This window comes from Mercenaria mercenaria, chromosome 12 (genome assembly GCF_021730395.1).
Source record: "Mercenaria mercenaria strain notata chromosome 12, MADL_Memer_1, whole genome shotgun sequence".
Classification (NCBI taxonomy): Eukaryota; Metazoa; Mollusca; class Bivalvia; order Venerida; family Veneridae; genus Mercenaria; species Mercenaria mercenaria.
The window spans coordinates 28349865-28372403 of NC_069372.1; the positions used below are offsets into that span (position 1 = coordinate 28349865).

The 22539-nt window shown below is 33.5% G+C and overlaps 2 protein-coding genes and 1 long non-coding RNA gene across 8 annotated transcripts in view; 1 reads left to right on the forward strand and 2 right to left on the reverse strand.

The window, feature by feature from the left end:
* LOC123534555 (serine/threonine-protein kinase ULK2-like) overlaps nucleotides 1–9328 on the forward strand; it is a 39052-nt gene extending 29724 nt beyond the window's left edge. Inside the window, exons 16-22 of the mRNA XM_045316842.2 lie at nucleotides 1016–1231; nucleotides 3368–3466; nucleotides 3617–3834; nucleotides 4478–4769; nucleotides 5298–5449; nucleotides 6047–6182; nucleotides 6608–9328. Of these exons, the coding sequence (XP_045172777.2) occupies nucleotides 1016–1231; nucleotides 3368–3466; nucleotides 3617–3834; nucleotides 4478–4769; nucleotides 5298–5449; nucleotides 6047–6182; nucleotides 6608–6687 (1193 nt within the window). The 3' untranslated portion in view covers nucleotides 6688–9328. The remainder of the gene's footprint in view (nucleotides 1–1015; nucleotides 1232–3367; nucleotides 3467–3616; nucleotides 3835–4477; nucleotides 4770–5297; nucleotides 5450–6046; nucleotides 6183–6607) is intronic.
* On the reverse strand, nucleotides 9176–9613 carry LOC128547295 (uncharacterized). The gene is made up of 2 exons (XR_008366428.1): nucleotides 9525–9613; nucleotides 9176–9305 (listed from the first exon to the last, which is right to left on the reverse strand). It is a non-coding gene; the product is annotated as an uncharacterized LOC128547295 (long non-coding RNA).
* Nucleotides 9614–13791: 4178 nt separating this feature from the next.
* LOC123533205 (titin homolog) overlaps nucleotides 13792–22539 on the reverse strand; it is a 195083-nt gene continuing 186335 nt past the window's right edge. For all 6 annotated transcript variants that reach the window (XM_053519533.1, XM_053519537.1, XM_053519536.1 and 3 more), the window contains 2 exons: nucleotides 22353–22504; nucleotides 13792–17273 (listed from right to left, as the gene is read on the reverse strand). In XM_053519533.1, the coding sequence (XP_053375508.1) occupies nucleotides 17132–17273; nucleotides 22353–22504 (294 nt within the window). In that variant the 3' untranslated portion in view covers nucleotides 13792–17131. The remainder of the gene's footprint in view (nucleotides 17274–22352; nucleotides 22505–22539) is intronic.

Genomic DNA, 22539 nt, shown 5'->3' on the forward strand with positions numbered 1-22539 from the left:
AACTGGTGGTTTAAATGTCTGAATTCAAGTATTGAGACTAATCTTAGAAAGAAACATTGTTGTTTCTTGGTTTCAGAGATTTTCACAAATTTATTCACAATGTAACATTCTCATAAGCCAGTTTCAGAGATTCTTGCAATGCAACTCTGGTTTTATTTAGATGTTACAAATGTCATTTGTCAGTTTCAAATATTTTCACTCTACTGTTCAGTTTTAAAAAAAATTCACAATGCATCCATGTCATTGGTCAGTTTCAAAGATTTTCACAATGCAACCATGTCATTGGTCAGTTTCGAAGATTTTCACAATACAACATTGGCACTTGTCAGTTTCAAAGATATTTACAATTCGACCGCAACATTGGTTAGTTTAAGACTTTTGCGATGCTACCATGTCATTGTCAGTTTGAGATATATTCACAATACAACCTAGCAATTATCAGTTTCAAAGATATTTAAAATCATGTCATTAGACAAATGCAGGCAGTTGTCAGTTTTAAAGGAATTCATAGTATGTCCTTGGCAGTTGTTAGTTTCAAAGGAATTCACTGTATATCCTTGGCGGTTGTCAGTTTCAAAGGAATTCACAGTATGTCCTTGGCAGTTGTCAGTTTCAAAGGAATTCACAGTATGGCCTTGGCAGTTGCTCAATTTCAAAGGAATACACAGTACGGCCTTGGCAGTTGCCAGTTTCAAAGGAATTCAAACCTTTTGGTTAGACTGCAACAAGGTTTATGTTGTTGATAAGAGCTATGATGATGCCTGGCAGAATGGTGTAATCTTGTAAAAAAAATAATAATAAATATTACAAACGTGCCTGTTATTCATATTGTTGAAGTGTCGTATTTTTGCTTGTTTTAGATAACCATAGTGATAAAACTGATAACAGTATTGGTAAATCTAATAAAGGTCTTGGTAAAACTGAAAATCTTATTTTTAAAATGGGTAAGTACATTAGATGCAACCCTGAAAATATCCACCATTATTCTTTACCTTTATATGCTATACTTATGCAGGTTCTGTACCAGCTCATTTATCACCAGTGCAGTATACAGGACCTAGCTCACTGCCCACTATAATAGACTCTCCCACCAAGGTACCTTCCACTCTGCACTTCCCTATTACAAATATAAATGAGATACGCCCAGGACTTGTCAGCAATGCAGCTTACCAACGTCACCACCCATACACTGTGCCAGAAAACTTGCAGGCATTGGAATTTAATGGAAATCGTAAGTTTTGAAATCAAATTTGATATTGATTAATTGCAACAATTTTAGGTTTCTTTGTTTTTTCCATATTTGGTAATATTATAATGATATCTAAGCAAGTCAGTCTAATCTTGGTCAAATGATAATGCGTCACTTCTAATGTTTTCAGTCCAGGGTTATCCACAGGCCATTTCTGCCGGGCCCTGTGCCTGGCTAAAATATCTTAGTGCCCGGCTATAAAATTTCAATATACAAATTGTTGTGTATACATCTTACCACCTGTAAACATAACCAGTTGATAATTACCCGTTTTGATTATGTTTATAGACAGTGTTACAAACATTATAAGCTCATTTTACCGCCAGCTGTTAAATTGTACTTTCATTCTCGTGCACGACAATTTTTTCCACATTTTATGTTGAAGAGAAAAACAACGTGTTTAAGAACTTGTATATATCAAACAAAGTTTTATATTGCACGTAATCAATTTTGACATCTATTGAAAAGAAATCGGTCAGCAGAAGTTGACAATCTGTTCAGCTGAAACAAAATGAAATAGATGCTGGTGGAACATGTTGAACCATTTATACATGTATTGTCTGTTCTGTAACCAGCAAGTAGTAGCTAGGCTATTTCAATTAAAACACATGCAAAATTACTACCGCTTTTTGGGGAAATCGGCAAAAATCATACCAGAAACTGAAGGGTATTTCAGACGACACTCATTCGGATAAGTCAATACACAGTGTCAGAGAAGGTAGAAAGCTGCAATTATTCGATAACTTTATTTCAAATATTTTTTTCGTGAAATGAGCTTCAGATTCAACTAAAACACATAACACAAAATTATTGATAGGTTTGAAAGATAGCTTGTGCTAGACACTGTGTGAAGATCAAATAGATTGACATTGTTTCCTTATATAACTGCTATGTTACAGTTTCGATGAAAACTTAATCAATGCAAGAAAAATTGTCAATACATGTTTTCTTATATTCCCAACTTCAAAGAAAATCAAGTAGCAATTATTTAATAAATATTTTGCATTGATTTCTTATGTTAAAATAAATGTATTTACTTAAGCTAACTTATTATAAATATGTCTTTTTTACATTTTCACAAGTTGTTTATATTTAAGAAATAATAAATCTGTTCCTATATCTTATCAGTTAATGAAATATGGGCAGGAGTTTGGATGCGTAATAATTAAATCACGAGTGCCCGTGTTTTATTAATTGATAAAATTATTGGAACATATTTATTATTTCGATTCTAACAACACAGATAATTCGGATTTTACAGTACTACATTTTCAGCGTAATACGTCATTCGGGTCATATGCTGTTACAATTTACCCCCTATGGTTAGAAAGAGTTGCATAGCCAATGGAACATATAGATATTTGTTTCTTTTTATCAGAATTTTGAGAAGTATTTACAATTTAGTAATCTAACAGCTCGCAAACTATTTTTGAAGAGAATCATCAAATTAGGCGAGTTGACCCTGTGTTACAAGTTACGAGCTTAACTTTATATGACGTCACATCATTATGACGTCATACTTTATGTCATACATTTATGACGTCACCGCTGAATCTTAATTAAGCTAATTGAATTCGCTTGTAGAGATCAACGGTCCTACGCATAAGTCAGTATGACATTTTATCATATTTATGGTTTTGAGATGCTGTTTTCAACCGTTTGGCCCTGAAAAAATTTGTGTGTAATGGAACTGAAGTAGAATCTTAGGGGGTGAAATGTAACAGCTAACCATATTTTATCGTAGATTCATGTATAGGCGATTTCGCTATATGTTTATATACCAATTGCTGCAGATCGTGTTAGAATTTATAATCTCAATTGACTTAAATGAATAATATGCTTATTGCGATAAACCGCTAAAAAGCGTACGCAGCTATAATTCCGCAGGGCAGGGCTATAACAAACCCTGCAGTCCATAAAAAATCTTTTCTTACAGTGATAAATGCAAGAATGGCAAGAAAATATGTTCAATAGCAAGTTATTAGCTGTTTTCTCTTTTATGCTCAATGGATAAAAATTGGTTTTGGAGTAAAGTGTTCTTTTCTTAGGTAAAGGTTGTTGATTCTCGAAATAAAATGGTGATATATTAGATTTTAAAAAAGTTGTTATCATTTACAGTGTTAGGAAAGCCAGGTAACAGTGGTCGACCATCAGAGGGAACCAGTATGTTGTCACAGCAACTTTTCAAGGCAGCTTTTGGAGAAAGTCCACAGCAAGGTATCCATCATATCCATTTACCCTTCCATTAAAATGAAATTGTATAGGGATATATATTCTTTAATCTCTCCTTTGTCTCCTATTTCACTTCTTTAAACATTTTAACATAGGTTTTTGACTGAGTGAAATTCTGTGTCGAATGTTTTTCAGACACAAGGACAGTGATACCATTTGCTGGGTTTGGAAGTCGGGAAAGAATTAATTCTGGCAACAGTGATAAATCGGACCGGTCAGCAACCTATATACGACGTGGAACCTCTCTAGAAGCATCACCTCCACCGGCCCTCATGTATGCACAGTCCCCATCAAACATGGAAGGCCCCATTGCATTTGTAGCCCCAGAATTGTCGGAAGAAACTCTCATGGATGTGAGTGAACTTTTGTTTTTGATTGTTAGTCCTCTACTGTTGAAACTGAAGGGTATTTCTAGTTTGCTTTCAGTCTGTCTGTCTGTCTGTCTGGGATCCTGTGATAACATAATGCTTTTTTGTAAAACTTGGTACATGAATAGGTGGCAATATTCTTTTTGTACCCCCATTAACAAAGTTTAGGAGAGGGTCTTTCTGGAGTCACCTTGTATGTGTCCATCCGTGTGCATGCATGCATCTGCACCAGTGATAAGTCCTGAAAGGATGGATGGATTGAATTCATTTTTGGTACACAGGAAAATATTAAAGATCCAGTGGCGGGTGATTTTCATTACAATGCATTGATATTTGCTAGAGTTTTGGTTGTTTCTTACTTAAAATTCAGCAAAATGTCGTGGTACTTAAAAGGATGAATGGATTTAATTCAGTTTTGGTGTATATAAAATACAGGCCAAGTTTGATTTGGGTTATAATCCACCAGTTTTTGGTGTAGTAACGCCAGCTTTTCAACTTAAAATTTGGTTGATTGGCCCAAGTGTTTTCATAAAAAGAGAGAATGTCCACTGTTATGTGTTTATGGAAATATATTTGACTTAGTAATTCCTGTTGCACATTTTTAGTTAAGTTCCTATCTGTTTTTCAGGATAACCACAACGCAACACTTGCCAAGTTAAACTTTGCTCTTGACTTGGTTGAATGTATTCTGGAGGTTTCAAAATCTCGAGGTGCACCACTTAACTCATTCTCGGAAAGTGTGAATTGTAACAGGGGAGAGAACTTGCCAGAACAGGTGCCAAAATTTACAGAGTCTCAACGACGGCTTGAACAGCTCATACTTCATGTACGAGCACTACATTTGTTGTCGTCTGCTCTACAACTGGCCCGTGATGAGATTAAGGCGGGAAAACTCACAATTTCAAACTCTGTTAAAACTGGTAGGTTTTATAACTTTGATTATACAAAGTCAAACAACATAAATGTTAATGTAAACTCAAGGGATGGAAAACTCATAGAAATTATTGTTTTGTATTCTATTTTAAAACTCCTAAAATTTCTTTACACTTTAACTTACTAAGTGAAAGTGATCAAACTTCTGCTAAAGAACACCCGTGATAATAAACTGCCTGGCTGTAAGCTTCACTTGTTCCTTATTAAACATTTTAGTGTATTTTAACCTGTGAATAAATACCATCAGAATATAAAGGCTACAAAAAATCCACACAATTTGAACATTTTAACAAAATAATAAAGAGTCTGAATAAACTAATCCAGTTCATTAGTTTAGTATTCACTTGCCTACATGCTGTATACTATATAAAGTTTGCAATAATGTATGTAAAAAAAAAAAAAAAAAAAAAAAAAAAAAAAATCTAAGCAATCAGGAAATTGTTTGTATTAATGGCTGTTGTTCCTTTTTCTGTTTTGTCTTGCTATTTTATAGTTTTTAATTGTACTCTTTTTAGTTGTAAAACAAATGAATGAGCATTACCACATGTGTGTACGTGTCAGTCGGGAGTTACAGCAGCGACTTGGAAGTTCTGTTCAGACCGCCCTCAGCCCACAGATTGTCATAGCAACTGCAGATAAACTGATATATAATTATGCCATTGAAATAGTAAGTTACTGCAACATGTATCTTTGTCAGTAGCTGAGTTTAGTAGAAAATGATATCATTCATTGTTGTCCATCCTGCCAAGCTCAGTATGTATTCTTAACATATGGCAGAGAAAGATTATTAAATGTTTCAGTTAAATATTACAAGTATATGTATCAGGTTGAGCATGGGGACAACACCTTGGAACATTCACCAGAAAGTGAAGGTGTCCGGAACAGTCAGTCAACAGGAAGTGTAGATGTCTGGAAGCTTATACCTGTCTATGGCATACCAACCTCACATTTTATATATACATTGTATATATATATATATATATACTATGTAAATAAAATGTCTTCCTGTTGAGATTTGTTCTAACATTAGAGACAAAGTTTATGCATTAGCAGATCATTGAACTCATTCAACTAGACATTTTATCAGACAGTAGAACAACGAGAATAACTTTAAGATTGACACAAGTTTTAGTTTGTGCAAGGCATGTTTTAAAATTATTCAAAAAGCTGATCTGTCTAATTTATTGAAAAAAAAGAACGGCCATATGATTGTTTACAACTGTTGAAACAGTTTTAAGAAAATGAAATCATTGGTTAATTATAGTGCCAGACTGCAGCACTAGATGAGCTGTTTGGGAATCCTCACGAGTGTTTCCGTAGATACCAGACTGCACAGATTCTATTACACAGTCTCGCACAACAGTCACGCAACACGCGCGATAAAGAATCTCTCAATAAATGTAAGTAAAAGAACAACTCAAATAAAGCATATTACATAAAAAGGGTGTAGTGTGGTTAAGTGGTTACTGACTTTGTGACACATGCCACTCACTGATGTTGGGTGGACCTGGAGGAGGAAGTCACCAAATTGAAAGATAAGTGGTTCTTACGAGATGGTCACCTGTGTATGAACTAACGCTAAAAGGGGCACATGTGGTCCTCCTTCATCTTCCATCAGATATTTAATAAAGTCTTCAATATTCACCTCCCAGTACTCGGTATCCACTTTGGTCTATAAGACTATGGTAAGTTTGTTCGCAGTTTATAATTATGCTTGGCAGACACAGTCATGTTAAATGGAATTGTGAAAAAATAAAGTTTTAAATTACCTGATTAATAAATCAATGATGTATGTTTAAACATGTTGTTGGGGTTTTTTTTGCAGATAAAGCAGCAGTGGAAAGACGATTATCAAATTTACAAGGCAATGCATATTACCAACAACAGGCCTATGCTGCCAGCTGATCCATACTTTACACATTCACAACAACATATGTGTAGTATAGATGCCACTGCATATAGTTAGTGCACGTGTACAGTATAAAATTATGCATAGTATTATTTAAAAAATGTACATAGCAGTATAAAGCATTATTAAATTGGCAGAGCATGGTGAGGGAAAACAAAAAGGAGTTCAGAAGAAAAAAACATCCTCTACTTTTTATGTATTCTTAAAAAAACATTGTGATAAACATCTAAGCATGACAGTCCATGTATTATATACCAGAGCAGTGATAAACAGATAAACTAGTGAAAACTTGATGGCAATGTTAATTGACTGGTGCATTAATAGTGTCACAGTCATCTTGTACAGCAAATCTATACACATTGTAAATAAAATGAATAACATGTAAATAAGGAAGCCTTTAAACCCAGTGTACATAGATCATCACATCTAAAACACGGCCCTTTGTTTGTTGCCATGAAACGGGGAAGATGAAATGAAAAATTGTTGAGAAGAATATTTGTTACATGTTTTTCTGTGAATCATTGAAATGTAACAGTGAAATTTTCACCTGTGGCTATGCCACTATAGTTTTCTTTTCTGTAGAAGATATTTTGATCTTACACTAAATTGTACAAAATATCCACTATGATTTAGTATGTGAGACAAAGGATAAAAAATGTTTGTAACTGTGCTGTCTTAATTGAAAACTATTATTGAAAAAGGAAACCTTGTGCTTAGAATTCAGAATTTTGTTCTGAATTGGTGATAGAAGTTGTCCTTTGGGGTATGGACTGATTAAACGCTGACAGGTTGTGCTGTGTATAAACAGAGATGAGTGGAAGAATAGGACTGTAATTTACGTAGTTACTTACACAGTTCAAAGAAAAACGAACATTATTGGTTAGATAGTGCTTGAACTGTTATATGAAAGATGTAATTGAACACAACAGAAAAGATGTGTTTCAACACTATAGGAAAGATATGCTAGAACACTACAGGAAAGATATGCTTGAACACTATAAGAATATTACTGTAACAGATCAGGGTGATTTAAGTATAGATGATACTATTTAGAATATTCTAAGTGATGGGGAGTGCTGAGGGGTGGTGGGGGCTGATGGAAGTGCTGAAATGCTAAGTGTGATTAAAACGTTTTTTGTAATATAAACAAACACCTGTAGTTGTGCTGATTTCTACAAACATGTGCTGACATTTTACAGCAGATTGTTCCAAGCTGATATGACACGGCTGATTGTTAGAATTGAGAGTGTTAATGGACAAACTTTAGAAATGAGCTATGGCTTACACTAAGGTAATGTCATACTAATTGAAGGATGTTGTCAAGGACAGAAATCAGCTGACCTCATCTCCTAGATTATGTTAACCAAAAGTTTGACATTACACAACTTGAGTTTTTCAATTTTACATGTAAGTGGTCTTTTAACATTGCTTGGATATGAAGATGGGTATCTTTCATTGGATAGTCTGATAGGCTGTGATTATTTTTGCAAGTATTAATAAACTTGTTATAGTCAGAAATTCCACTGCAAAGAAATGTGCAAAGACATGGTAACTTTTGTTGATATTATACTGTTTCATTGACAGATCTTGTCTCAAACTTCACTATTTGTTATGTTAGTATTTATGTATTTAAGGGTTATTTATGAACTTGTTTGAAGGGAGTGAAATTGAAGATTTATGGATTACCTCAGTTACTTATTTGTTTTGTGAGATGTATTTGTGATTTCTTTGTCAAGGGATTGGGGTATGTGTATAGATATGTATGTTTTGTATATTTTGCCATGTTTGTTGCATTTTGATTTAGCCTTGCCTTTTGTACAACAATGTTTCTGATCATTGAAAGCAGTTAGATGTAACCACTGTATGATGAGATCTCATTTGTTGCATCTTTTATATTTGTTTGCTTTGGATTTATTTTGTGCGATGCTTTTACTTACATGCCTTGAGTTATACCATTTGATCAACAGATCATTGCCTTGTCTCCAAAAATATGACTTAAATGAGTATGATACAATTAGATCATCAGCTCATGGGCAAGTCTACCTTACCTCGAGAAACATTTTGGTCAACAGCTCATGGGCTAGTCTACCATGCCTCGAGTAATACAGTTTAGTAAAATGATCAAGGGCAAGTCTACCTTGCCTTGAGTAATGCAGTTTAGTTAACAGATCATGGGCAAGTCTACTTTGCCTTGAGTAATACAGTTTAGTAAAAAGATCAAGGGCAAGTCTACCTTGCCTTGAGTAATACAGTTTAGTTAAAAGATCAAGGACAAGTCTAACTTTCCTTGAGTAATGCAGTTTAGTTAACAGATCATCGGCAAGTCTACTTTGCCTTGAGTAATACAGTTTAGTATATAGATCATTGGTATATCCAGCTTGTCTTGAGTAATACAGTTTTAAAAGATCATGGGCAAGTCAACCTTGCCTTGAGTGATACATTTTGGTCAACAGGTCATGGGCAAGTCCACCTTGCCTTGAGTGATACATTTTGGTCAACAGGTCATGGGCAAGTCTACCTTGCCTTGAGTAATACATTTTGGTCAACAGGTCTTGGGCAAGTCTACCTTGCCTTGAGTAATACAGTTTAGTTAAAAGATCAAGGGCAAGTCTACCTTGCCTTGAGTAATGCAGTTTAGTCTACCTTGCCTTGAGTAATGCAGTTTAGTTGTCATCATGGGCAAGTCTACCTTGCCTTGAGTAATGCAGTTTAGTTGTCAGATCATAGGCAAGTCTACTTTGCCTTGAGTAATACAGTTTAGTATATAGATCATTGGCAAGTCTACTTTGCCTTGAGTAATACAGTTTAGTTAAAAGATCAAGGGCAAGTCTACCTTGCCTTGAGTAATGCAGTTTAGTTAACAGATCATGGGCAAGTCTACCTTGCCTTGAGTAATGCAGTTTAGTTGTCAGATCATAGGCAAGTCTACCTTGCCTTGAGTAATGCAGTTTAGTTGTCAGATCATAGGCAAGTCTACTTTGCCTTGAGTAATACAGTTTAGTATATAGATCATTGGCATTACAGTCTGGTCAACAGATCATGGGCAAGTCTGCCTTTTCCTTGAGTAATATAGTTTAGTTAACAGATCATGGGCAAGTCCACCTTGCCTTGAGTAATACAGTTTTGGGCAAGTTTGCCTTGCCTTGAGAAATTCAGTTTGATCAACAGATCATGTGCAAGAAGATGCTTAATTAAAGATTCAAAATTTATGTTGCTGGTATCGCAACACATATAGTTTCTCTTACAGTGTTGTGTGACATACAAACATAAGCTTTAATACAGGTTTATAAGTTCATGGATGACATTTTGATTACCTCATTCTGACAAGTTATCCGATTTTTTAAAGAAAATAACATATTATCAACACGTTAGATAAGACTGTAGAAAAACTGTATGTAAAAGGATCAGTTACATAATATATGATGGAGACTTTAGCACGATATTATAGTCATTTATTTTCAAGGGAATAATTATAAAATGCATATGGATGATAAAGTCATATGAAAATTCATTACCATATCTTGCACCTTTATTTATTTAAATTTTACATACAGTGGTAATCACTGTTTATATATGTATGTAATACTGAAACAGAAAAAGGGCCATCAGTGATTTCACCTGCATTTGTAACTGCACCAGATTGTGGAGAAAGTGCAGGTAACAGAACAGAATCCAGGTCTGTAGCATCTCATTGTAACCGAGCAGTTGTGAAATTGACCAGTGGTCAAGCTGCGTCCTGGAACTAGTATCCAGACTTTGTGTTATAAGCTTGGGGCCAGACAGACTTTTAATTCATGTTTATGACAATGAGAGAAAAGGTGTTCCTTCACCAGATCCAACTCTGGCCTTGAGCTTCAGTAATGGATTACTGGTTTTTACCACTGGAAATGTCAGGAACTTCCTTATCACTAATGGTCCTTTGACAAATGGTAATTTGTAAAGTGCAATATAAGAAGTGCTTTCATAGACTTAATTAGTCGTTTGAATGTGATTGCAAATGTTGATAATATATGAAATAATTTATGTATAACTTATTGTAGAAAAATTATATGATAGATTCATGTTAACTTTAATGTTAAATGTACCTCAGTATTCTAGACATACTTTTTTTTATCCAAATTGATGAAATATGGATCAACATGGGGAGAATCAGCTGAGTTGCAACTGTAAACTACCATCATATTTCTTTGACTTTTAGATTGGGAAATTTGTTGAATTTCATTTCCAAAGTCACTTTCTAATCTAAATGTGGATCTAGGAATCTTACATGCATTTCCTTATTCAGAATTAGTCTGAAAATCAGAGAAAAATTAATGAATGAACAATTTTCCGTCAGTAGCTTAAAATTTTTACAGTTCATATATGAAAATCCCTAGTAAACAAGCTGAACATTGTATTCATTGTTTCATGCATGAAAACAGCATTTGTATAAAGTTAAACAGGAAAATGAAATAACGTAATTTATTAGTAAGACTGTGGAAATCATTACAAGAGATCAGCGGTATGCACTTAGGCTAGTATTTCAGTTTCCTACAGCCGAGTCAGTAAATGAAACATATTTTTAGAAATATAGGTGTGTTAGCAAATACATGTTAAAAGTATATTGAAGAAATTTTTCCAAGTGAAATATGGTACCTGAACAAACTGTTTAGGTTGGATATGGATGAATCTTTACAAGATTTGTTGAGATGTTGTATGAAGGTATTGAGCCAGTGTTTAGAATACAGTGAGAATTATCTAGCATTCTCTAGCTGTATGTATGGGTTAGATTGTTCACTGTTTTATGGTTATTTCTGTACACAGTATATTTTATTATAATGGTACTACCGGTAAACATTGCTTACTGCCAGACATTTTTGTTTACATGAAGCTTTTTAAATGCATTTGTATCATGATTATTTTCTTATTTGAATATTTGCATTTAATTTAATCCTTTTAATGCATATTTGTAGGTTGGTCCTCCGTTTTCAAATATTTTAATGTTAGGCTCTCCATTTCTTATTTGAAGCTTTATGCGATAAAAAAGTATGTAGTCTAGATTTTAGTTTGTTACCCATGTAAATATAGCATTTTAGTGAATGTAATTGTTGTTCCTTTAAAATATTCATATATCTTTTACATCAACTGATTTTTAATGGACAATTGACATATATGCAAATCTAAAATGTGGCGCATGTACCTTTTATCCAGAATAGACTCTAACCTTGATAGTAAATGTACCTAAGAACTGGTATAGACTCCATCATAAATAATACCTGTACCTTAAATCTGGTATAGACTCCATCCCAAATAATACCTGTACCTTAAATCTGGTATAGACTCCACCCTTTATAATTCCTGTACCTAAAATCAGGTATACTGGTAGACTTGGAGATTTCAAGTAGAATACAAAGTTGCATGATTATATGACTCAATAATAACAGTACTGAAAGTTATGAAACGGTATAAATTATTTAGCTTTTTTTCGTGTATTTTTGTTTTGAATTAGGGATAATATTTCAGTTGTCTTTAGGAAATCTTTTTCTATGGTTGGATTTAAATTTTTATACAAATGGTTGGTTTTGGACTATGTTTTGATGTGAATTTTTAAAGCTTGCATATTTTACTGAATAAAAGGGAAGCAAAATCCATTCTGGTAAAGAGAACCTATTTTTGTTTCTTATAGGTAAGAACACTGTCCTTAATATTACTGATGGGTCCTAGCTAGACTTCTTCATGCATAATTCAAGTCCTTCAAGACATGACTTGTTAGGCTTAGTTTGTTTGTATTAATTTTTCAGAACTTTGAGATTGTGAGATAGGTTTATGGACAAGTATGGAAGTATATTGTTTATGGACAAGTTTGGAAGTATGTCAGACTGGGGTTATCTATATATTGTTTATGAACAAGTTTGTTAGCAATAATTTTGTGTTTGATTTTTATTGTGTATGTTTAGAGATGTGCATTATAAAATAGCATTGTGGTTTGCCATTACAGAAACTTTCCATCGAGTGATGATCATGTATTTCATTTTTATGTTGTCACACTGTTTTTATTCATGAAAAATAAACATACTGAAAAGCTTTAAATGCCATCTTTTTTCATTGCAAATTTGTGTTATGACAGGGAGAAAATATATATTTATATGCCTATATACAAGATATCCAGCACAAGTATACTTCATGTTCAAAAGGGGGCACATAAATCTGCTCTTAAGTGCAATGGTTCCTCACAGTAAAAATCTGCTACTCTATGCATGATACACAGTAGTGAAAGTCTGCTTCTATTGCTTTAAGTATGCATCTTTGAGCAAAACTGTCACAGAATCACAATGTTCTCTGCCAGTGTATGCAATTTTCAAAGTGGAGTTCAGAAAATATAGAACAGTGAGTATTGTACTATTTGTAAAGGCATTAATCAAGAACCTGTTGAAAATTAACTCATCAGTGAATTTGTGTGTACAGTTTTGCTTGGCTTCTGTTATCAGGTATTCAAATAGTGCCTATCTGAACAGTGCCTATCTGAATACTCATACTTCCTTAAACAGCAACTTGAAGAACTATACAATGAGAAGTCCCCTATATTTACTGTTGAGAACATAAAACTACCAAGAGCCTGAAACTGATTAGAAGATTGTAATGACTTGACAATGTATAGTGCTTCTGGTATTATTCTCAACTGTGTATTTTACTTTTGCTCCCCGCCCTTTTTGTTTTGCTCAGGTTTGTCCTATTGACAATCTGATTTCTAGTCAGTAACGAAGGCTTTGGCTACAGTGGTCCGTTTTCATAGAAAGATGGCATATAGTGCCCTTTTTTTAAGGGTCAGTAGGTCAAAAGTCAAGGTCAAAGCATCACTGAGAAAAATTACACACCCAGTTAAATCCAATAGGCCACCATGTGTTTGCTATGTTGAATTTTGTATCATAGATGCCAGGCTAACTGAAGGGCAATTTTGTGCAAGGTTTATAACCTTAGCCCCTGCATGTCAAAGAAGCATACCGGGTACTCCAGTAGTTCAAATCTAACTCAAAGTATACTGCTGAAGGTCCAGACAGCTTCAAACTCACAACTGTTAGACTTGAAAATACAGTTCTAACAGGACTCAAACAACAAACAAATTTTTTTCAAACCTTCATTTATTTATTGTGTACATAAAAACTCTTCTAAAAACTGAACTCTTACAGTTAACACAACACAGTGCAGTTATGTCATATGACTTAAAATTGAAGTTACTAAAATAAATGGAAGAGAATTGTTATTTTTTGTAAACTTTCATAGGCGTGATTAAATGAGCTTATATATCATAGATATTAACATAAAAAGGTATAAAGAGACAAAAAATATAAATCATGAGGTATAGTTTATTACAAATTGTTAGAGCAGTGTTTAGAACTGAACAGAATATATTTCATATTTACATGTATATTATACTTTAGTTAACAGTTAAGATGAACGTCCTTGAACTATTTAATGTATATACTCCCCTATAAAATGAGACAAAAAAAAAATGATCCATTTTAAAATCAAGTATATAAAAATACAGTAAGAAAGAAAATTTTAACCAAGTTTTCTTTATATGTATAACCTGGTAATGCACAATACGTCAGCCTTTCATCTGGTAAAATTAACAAAAGGTTATACTTAAATTTAATAGTTTAAGTTCTATATAATACATTCATTATGCTAAAACAAAAGGAATAATTGAAGTCTACAACATATAAAATATGTTATACATGTACATGGTTTGGAGTATTTGAATAATTTGGTTATATTTATTTAAAAATCCTGTCTAGAGTAAAGTGCACTATAGCAATTAAAACTATCACATGATTTGTTATTGTAAGAGATGTAAGTCATGAGATAATTTTTAACATTTTTTATATAAAAACCTATCTACAAATAAATATACATAACAATATACTACAGTAACAGATCAACATGCAATGGCAGAAAAAAATAACTCTAAAATAATCTCTTTTATCTATACAGCTTAACAAATACATACATTGCATCACACAATAGTTCTGGAAGAATCAATGCAAAATTACTGAGTCTCTTCTTATAAAACTGGTTTTAGTTAAAAACATACTAAAATACTTTTTTATTCAGCCTCTTTTCTTCTGCTTTACTTTCTACGTGAACAGAGAAAAGGAGTAAAAGAAATATAAAATCAGAATGAAAGCAAAAAGTTAAAAATGTGTCTGACAAATTAACATTTCATTTTTAAAAACAAAATTTAAATGTATAAAATTATTTAAAGCAAAACAGCTGAAAACCAGTCGACCGTGAATCCCTTTATAAATGGTAGTACTGACCAAAGTAAAATACAGTAGTTTTGCATTTAGACTTCTATTTGGCATCATGAGAATATTATATAAAACACTTTAGCCCAAACAATTAAGTCATATAGGGAGTTTTTCAGTTAGATCTGTATTGGCACAGAAGCATTTTCAAAGATGGTAGAGGGTGAACATCCGCTAAACATCACATGCTTATAGACTTTCTGCTTAATGACGGAAATGAAGGGAAGACAGAGTTAAACACTAAAAAGATCACGGATGACAGATAATGCCTTACAATTATTGCAATAAATATTGTACAAACTGTAAACAGTATATAATTATGTCATATTCTAGTAAAGACAGTTTATCAAATTGACTTAACATGTGTTTTACACCAGCTTTTGCCGAGTATCCTATGATAGGAGACTAGATAAAAAGGCGAAAATGTCTCCTTAGAAAAATTCAAGGAAAAGCTCAAAATTTTTACACGTAATCAATATTTTTCTCAACAAAGCTAATACATGATTCGGTTCCCTAAAACTGTCCATTATACACACATTTCAGTGTTTCAACACCATCTTCTAAGCACATTTTATATGTTACAATTACTTAACCTGCTTTGATTGTGTGGCTACATTACACCTCGGTGTCTTTTTATGTTACAAAAAGGTTAGATGCTAACACATAGTGACATTGTAGTAATGTGAATTAGGAGAAACAGACTTTAGATGGCAGTTAGATAAATAAATCACTAATATATATCAACATTCTATATATTTCCTGCATGTCAGTTGCTATTTACAAATTCTGAACACCATAAAATTTTACCTAGGTACAAAAAAGTTCAAGATGTTTTGACATATCAATAAAAGATTATACAATCCAAACTGGTAATGGGCAAAAAGCTGGTACAGATATATAAATGTAATATTGTGAGACCAAAAAATAATGAAATATTAACGAAATACTGAGAAAAAATTTCGTAGATAATGTAGTGGATAAAAACCAAACACGCAGTTTTTATAGATATTTTAAAGCATTTAATAATTTGAACAATGATGAGAAAGAAATGCAATGCAATGAGAAGACACTGCATTATGCGATAAATGTGTAAGAGTTAACTAAAAATGCATAAAATATATTGCATAGTTGATTTTCTATTTATAATGTTACCTGAATGTTACTAAATATAGCACATACACATATAATAGCATTAAAAACTTTCCTTGCCAAAACTATACAAGGGAGCTACTTCAGTGTCTAAAATGCAGAGGACATGAAGAAAACTGTTTGCCGTCTGTAAACTCTGTGCATCTGCTGATAATGCAAAAAATGCTAACGCTTCATCAATGACAACATTTGGCATTTATATGACCATTTGCAACTATTGCATATATCAAATAGTTACAGTTGATTTTCATCTTTTGACAAGTGTCATTGTTTTTTTCTAAGCAAAAACACTGGTTGACAACTTTATTATCAATAAATTTCATTTTCTTTGAGTAGGTTACACATAACAGTTTAATACAGTATTCTGTAACAGTACTGTCAGGTATATTGAGTAAACAAAATCTGTACATTGGCATATTTTTAGATACAAAGAGTAGCTCCCGAAGTGTAAGTTACATATCTCACAATTAACAAGATTTTTTGGAATAAGCCAGTCCACCCATATATTTCAGAATGGAATATTCCACACTGCAAGACTGAGGACAGATAAGCAACAAAATAGTTGTACATATGTAAAACAAACTTTACACCGATCGCAGAAATATCGCAAAGAATCTTTTGAAAAATATTTTAACACAGATATAACTAAACAATGTCTGCATAGCTGAACTTCATAGTAATTTCCCCTGAATGTATAGAGAGCACCATACTCATGAACAATTTCTGCTAAATGCAAATCCATTTTTCTAAGAAATCAGTCTTTATTTCAGTAGAAAGATTTTCTGTTTTCTATGGAAATAAGACAACGGAAGTATACCCGAATCTACTATCAAAATATTATATTGTCATTTTACTGATGCAGTGAGAATAATACTGACCTTCACAGGATACAAATAAAATAGGTTAAGAAGAATTTTAGCGACAAACACTGAATTTTGTAGGTTTTTCAGAAAGACTTCCCAAAAACTTAACGAAACTTTTAGAATGTCCTTGACCTTTCTCTGTTTTACGCTGCAGCTTTATTTCTTTCATGTGCATTTAATTTTCTGTAGAAACTCTGAACATAGGTAAACACACATTTCCAGTCTGGTTTCTGCATCCGCACCATGTCTTCAACATCCAATAATGGTGCAATATCTGCTAGCTTCCTGCAAATATAACATTTAATTTCATTTAATTAAAAAGGTTCTTTTTTTCTATTCTGAATGGTGAAACCGATCGACAACATATATTTAAGAAATAACTAGAAAATATCGGTAAAACAAATGGATGCTCCTTGAAATATGATTATTGCATATTAAAAGAACAAAAGTGGAATTCACTGACTGGGCACATATAGTTTACTAATGTTGAATAATCAAAGGACAATATCTCATTGAAAAATCATTCCACTGGAACACAAAGAAAATATACGCACTACCTCTTGAGAGTGAAGCATCCTGCTGAGAAATACTCATGACTAGGATGGCACTATAGTTTACTTATGTTGAATAATTAAAAGGCAATAACTCAGTAAAAATCACCTGACCAGAACATGAAAATAATATGCCCTGAGTAAAGTTTCATATGAAGTTTTGATGAATTCCAGCAAGTGGTTTCTGAGGACTGCTCCAGACAAGAATGCTGAATACCAAAAGGGCAACTCAGTGAAAAATCATCCGACCAAAACACAGATAATATGCTACATTTCCTCTGGGAGTGAGGCTTCCAATAAAGTTTCAATGAATTCCAGCCAGTGTTTGCAAATGTTTCTATAGTATACTATGTTGAATACCAAAAGGGCAATTACTCACAGAAAAATCATCCGAGCGGAACACAAAGATAATTTGCCCATCTCCTTTTGATAGTTAAGCTGCCTATGAAGTTTGGCTAAATTCTGAGAAATTCTCCGGACAAGAATTGTACTATAGTATACTAATGTTGAATAATCAAAGGTCAATAACTCAGTGAAAAATCAGCTGACAGGAACAGAAAGACAATATGCCCATGTCCTCTTGATAGTGAAACTTCCTATGAAGTATGGCTAAATTCCAACAAGGGGTTGCCGAGAAATACTCCAGACAAGAATTGTACTATTATATACTACTGTTGAATAATCAAAGGGCAATAACTCAATGAACAAGAGCTGTCTCCATAGGATGACACATGCCCCCGATGGCACTTTGAATGAATAGCTATGGCCGATGTTAGAGTTTAGGACCTTTGACCTACGGACCTGGGCCTTGCGCGCGACACGTCGTCTTACTGTGCCACACATTCATACGTAGTTATTTTAAAATCCATGCATGAATGACAAAGATATGGACCGGACATGCCCATCATTGCACTATCATGAAATATGACCTTTAACGTCTAAGTGTGACCTTGACCTTTGAGCTACAGACCTGGGTCTTGTGCGCGACACGTTGTCTTACTGTGCCACACATTTATGCATAGTTACTTGAAAATCCATCCATGGATGACAAAGATATGGACTGGACACGCCCATCAATGCACTATCATGAAAAATGACCTTTAACGTCTAAGTGTGACCTTGACCTTTGAGCTATGGACCTGGGTCTTGCGCACGACACTGTGGTACACATTCATGCCAAGTTATTTGAAAATCCATCCATGGATGACAAAGATATGGACCGGACACGAAAATTGCGGACAGACTGACAGACGGTTCAAAAACTATATGCCTCCCTTTGGGGGCATAAAAATCATCCGACCAGACCACGAAGACAACCTGTGCATGTCCTCTTGATAATGAAGCTTCCTATGAAGCATGGCTAAATTCCAACAAATGGTACGTTGCTGAGAAATACTCTGGACAAGAATTGTACTATAATATATTACTGTTGAATAATCAAAGGGCAATAACTTGGTGAAAAATCATCTGACTGGAACACAAAGATATATGCATCTCCTCTTGATAGTGAAACTTCTGATTCCTTCAGTGGTTGCTGAGAAATATTCCCAACAAGAATTGCGGGACGGACAGATGGACGGACTGATGAAGCGGCGACTATATGCTTCCCCTCTGGGGAGCATATTAAAACCATTTTTTAATACATTTAAATACAACAAGGAGGTTACACACCTGCGGAATAATTTAAATATATTAAAACATAGTTCTGCTATATATCATTTTGATTCTATCATGTCTTTTTTATGTAAGAAAGTGGATAAAATAGGGAAGCACTATATACTGCTGGAACCACCATATAGTGCATTGTCATCAATGTGTTTTAATGATATCAAATCATGATGAGTGATTACACATCCCATGGAATAATTTAGGAGTATGTAGACCTCTTGGGAATAATTTTGTGTTCCTAATAATCAATTCAGAGTGAGTGTGCCAATCAAGTGTGTACATAATAATCAATTCGAGTGAGTGTGCCAATTAAGTGTGTACATAATAATCAATTCAGAGTGAGTGTGCCAATTAAGTGTGTACATAATAATCAATTCAGAGTGAGTGTGCCAATTAAGTGTGTACATAATAATCAATTCAGAGTGAGTGTGCCAATCAAGTGTGTACATAATAATCAATTCAGAGTGAGTGTGCCAATCAAGTGTGTTTGAAAATAATCAATTCGAGTGAGTGTGCCAATCAAGTGTGTACATAATACTCAATTCAGAGTGAGCCTGCCAATTAAGTGTGTACAAAATAATCAATTCAGAGTGAGTGTGCCAATTAAATGTGTACATATTAATCAATTCAGAGTGAGCATGCCAATTAAGTGTGTACATAATAATCAATTCAGAGAGAGTGTGCCAATTAAAGGGCAAGGAATGCCTGACAGTAAGTTAATTTTATATGAAAGCCATCCTCAAGCCTTTCAGAACGCTGAAATAATTTTTAAAATCAGGCAACTATTGGAAAAGATATTGCAGTTTGAAATTTAAGAAATGGCTGGTCATGGAAATATTTTGGAAATAACCTTTTAAATAGTTTAATTTCATATGTTTCTTGAGTGTAAGATGTAAAACATGATAATTATCTTTCATTAGAGCTGTAGAGGAATTATTTTACAGAAATAAGTAAATACAGTTCAGATATGTATCAAGAAATTAATCAGACATTTTGTTTGTGTCATCATGGAAACAAAATGGCCACCATTTTGATAAAATATTTAAATACTCATAACTTTCTCATTTTTAAGCCGATTTTGAAAATTCTTTCATTTTAAAAGATTTAAGAAGTCCTAGCAGATGGAATTAACATAAGACAACATTGTCTTTCCCTTTAAGTGTGTACATAATAATCAATTCAGAGAGTGACAATTAACTGTAACACCATTCCGTTATGTAATTTTTTTCTAAGTGTCCTTTACACAAAATAAGATCAAATATAATACACTCTTTTTCAGCACCTGTATGGCACTTCATAATTTGTGATGTGACATCATAATGCCATGTTTTAATAACAAGAGCTGTCGGATGACAGCGCGCTCGACTATTCGAAGAATTGATTGAAGAATGGGTCAAAATATTTCCATAGTTTTTCAGACTAAACAAAAAAATGGATAAACAAAAAATGTTCCTGTATTTGTGGATTTCGATTAGTCTTGCACTAACTGGCAATGTGTGACCATGATGGCAAATATGTTAAGTTATATGTCTGGCAAAACATGGACTTATATGAAAAATTTAACTAATTTCCAAGTCCAAAAAGGGCCATAATTCAGTCAAAATAGTTGACAGAGTTATATACTCTTGCCTACAGATGGAAATCATGTTGATAAACTAGTGTTAAAAGTTTCAAAGCCACAGTTCAAATAGTTTTGACAAAACGCTGACTTGTTAAAAAAAACTGAACAAATTTCAAAGTCCAAAAAGGGCCATAATTCAGTCAAAATAGTTGTCAGAGTTATGTACTCTTGCCTACAGATGGAAATCATAATGATAAACAAGTGTTTAAAGTTTAAAAGCCAAAATGTCAAATAGTCTTGACAAAACATGGACATATATAAAACAAAACCAATTTCCAAGTTCAAAAAGGGCCATAATTCAGCCAAAAAAGACGAGAGAGTTACGTACTCTTGCTATTGATAGAGACTATTATACTGAACAAGATATAAAAGTTTCAAAGCCATATGTCAAACACTTTACACAAAATATAAACTGGTACGAAAAACTTAACCAAGATTTCTAAGTCAAAAGGGGCCATAATTCAGTCAAAATGCTTGATGGAGTTATGTACTCTTGCCTACAACTGACATTGTGATGGTAAACAAGTGTTGAAAGTTTCAATGCTTATCTCAAAAGACTTGTCAAAATGTGGACTGGTACGAAAAACTTAACCAAGATTTCTAAGTCAAAAAGGGGCCATAATTCAACCAAAATGCTTGATGGAGTTATGTACTCTTGCCAACAACTGGACATGGTGATGGTAAACAAGTGTTGAAAGTTTCAAAGCTTTATCTCAAAAGACTTTGTCAAAATATGAACTGGTACGAAAAACTTAACCAAGATTTCTAAGTCAAAAGGGGCCATAATTCAGTCAAAATGCTTGACAGAGTTATGTACTCTTGCCTATAACTGGACATGGTGATGGTAAACAAGTGTTGAAAGTTTCAAAGCTTTATCTCAAAAGACTTTGTCAAAATGTGGACTGGTACGAAAAACTTAACCAGGGTGTGACGCCGACGCCGACGCCATGGTGAGTAGGATAGCTCTACTTATTCTTCGAATAGTCGAGCTAAAAATGAACACGATTTTCTCATATTTGGAATCAGATAAAATATACCTGCACAGATAAGTACACTAGCCAATTATAGTTCAGTGAAACACAATTGCTTCCCTTTCCTACTGTAGCCCACATTTCAAGATGTATCATACAAAAATAACGCAAGCTTTTAATATCATATTCTATCAATCTATCTAAAATTTCTTTCCAATAATTTCTTACACTTTGATCATTATCCAAATTTCAAATGCAAGAATATCTACATGAGAATAAGTACAGAGAATGTCTACATGAGAATAAGTACAGAGAATGTCTACATGAGAATAAGTACAGAGAATGTCTACATGAGAATGAGTACAGAGAATGTCTACATGAGAATAAGTACAGAGAATGTCTACAAGAGAATGAGTACAGAGGATGTCTACACGAGAATAAGTACAGAGAATGTCTACATGAGAATGAGTACAGAGAATGTCTTCAAGAGAATGAGTACAGAGAATGTCTTCATGAGAATAAGTACAGAGAATATTCTGTAGAAAACACTTACTCTGCTGTGTCAAAAGCAAGTTCAAAATTCTTTCGTCTTTGTTTTGCATCGAGAGATCGGATATCAAAGGCTTCTGGGTAGAAATGGTGGATCAATGCACAGAAAGCGAGACCGTTATTCCAGGAAGTGGAGAAATTTGTAATTTCAATAATCTGCAATCATAAATAAATGTACATAGGAAAATAAA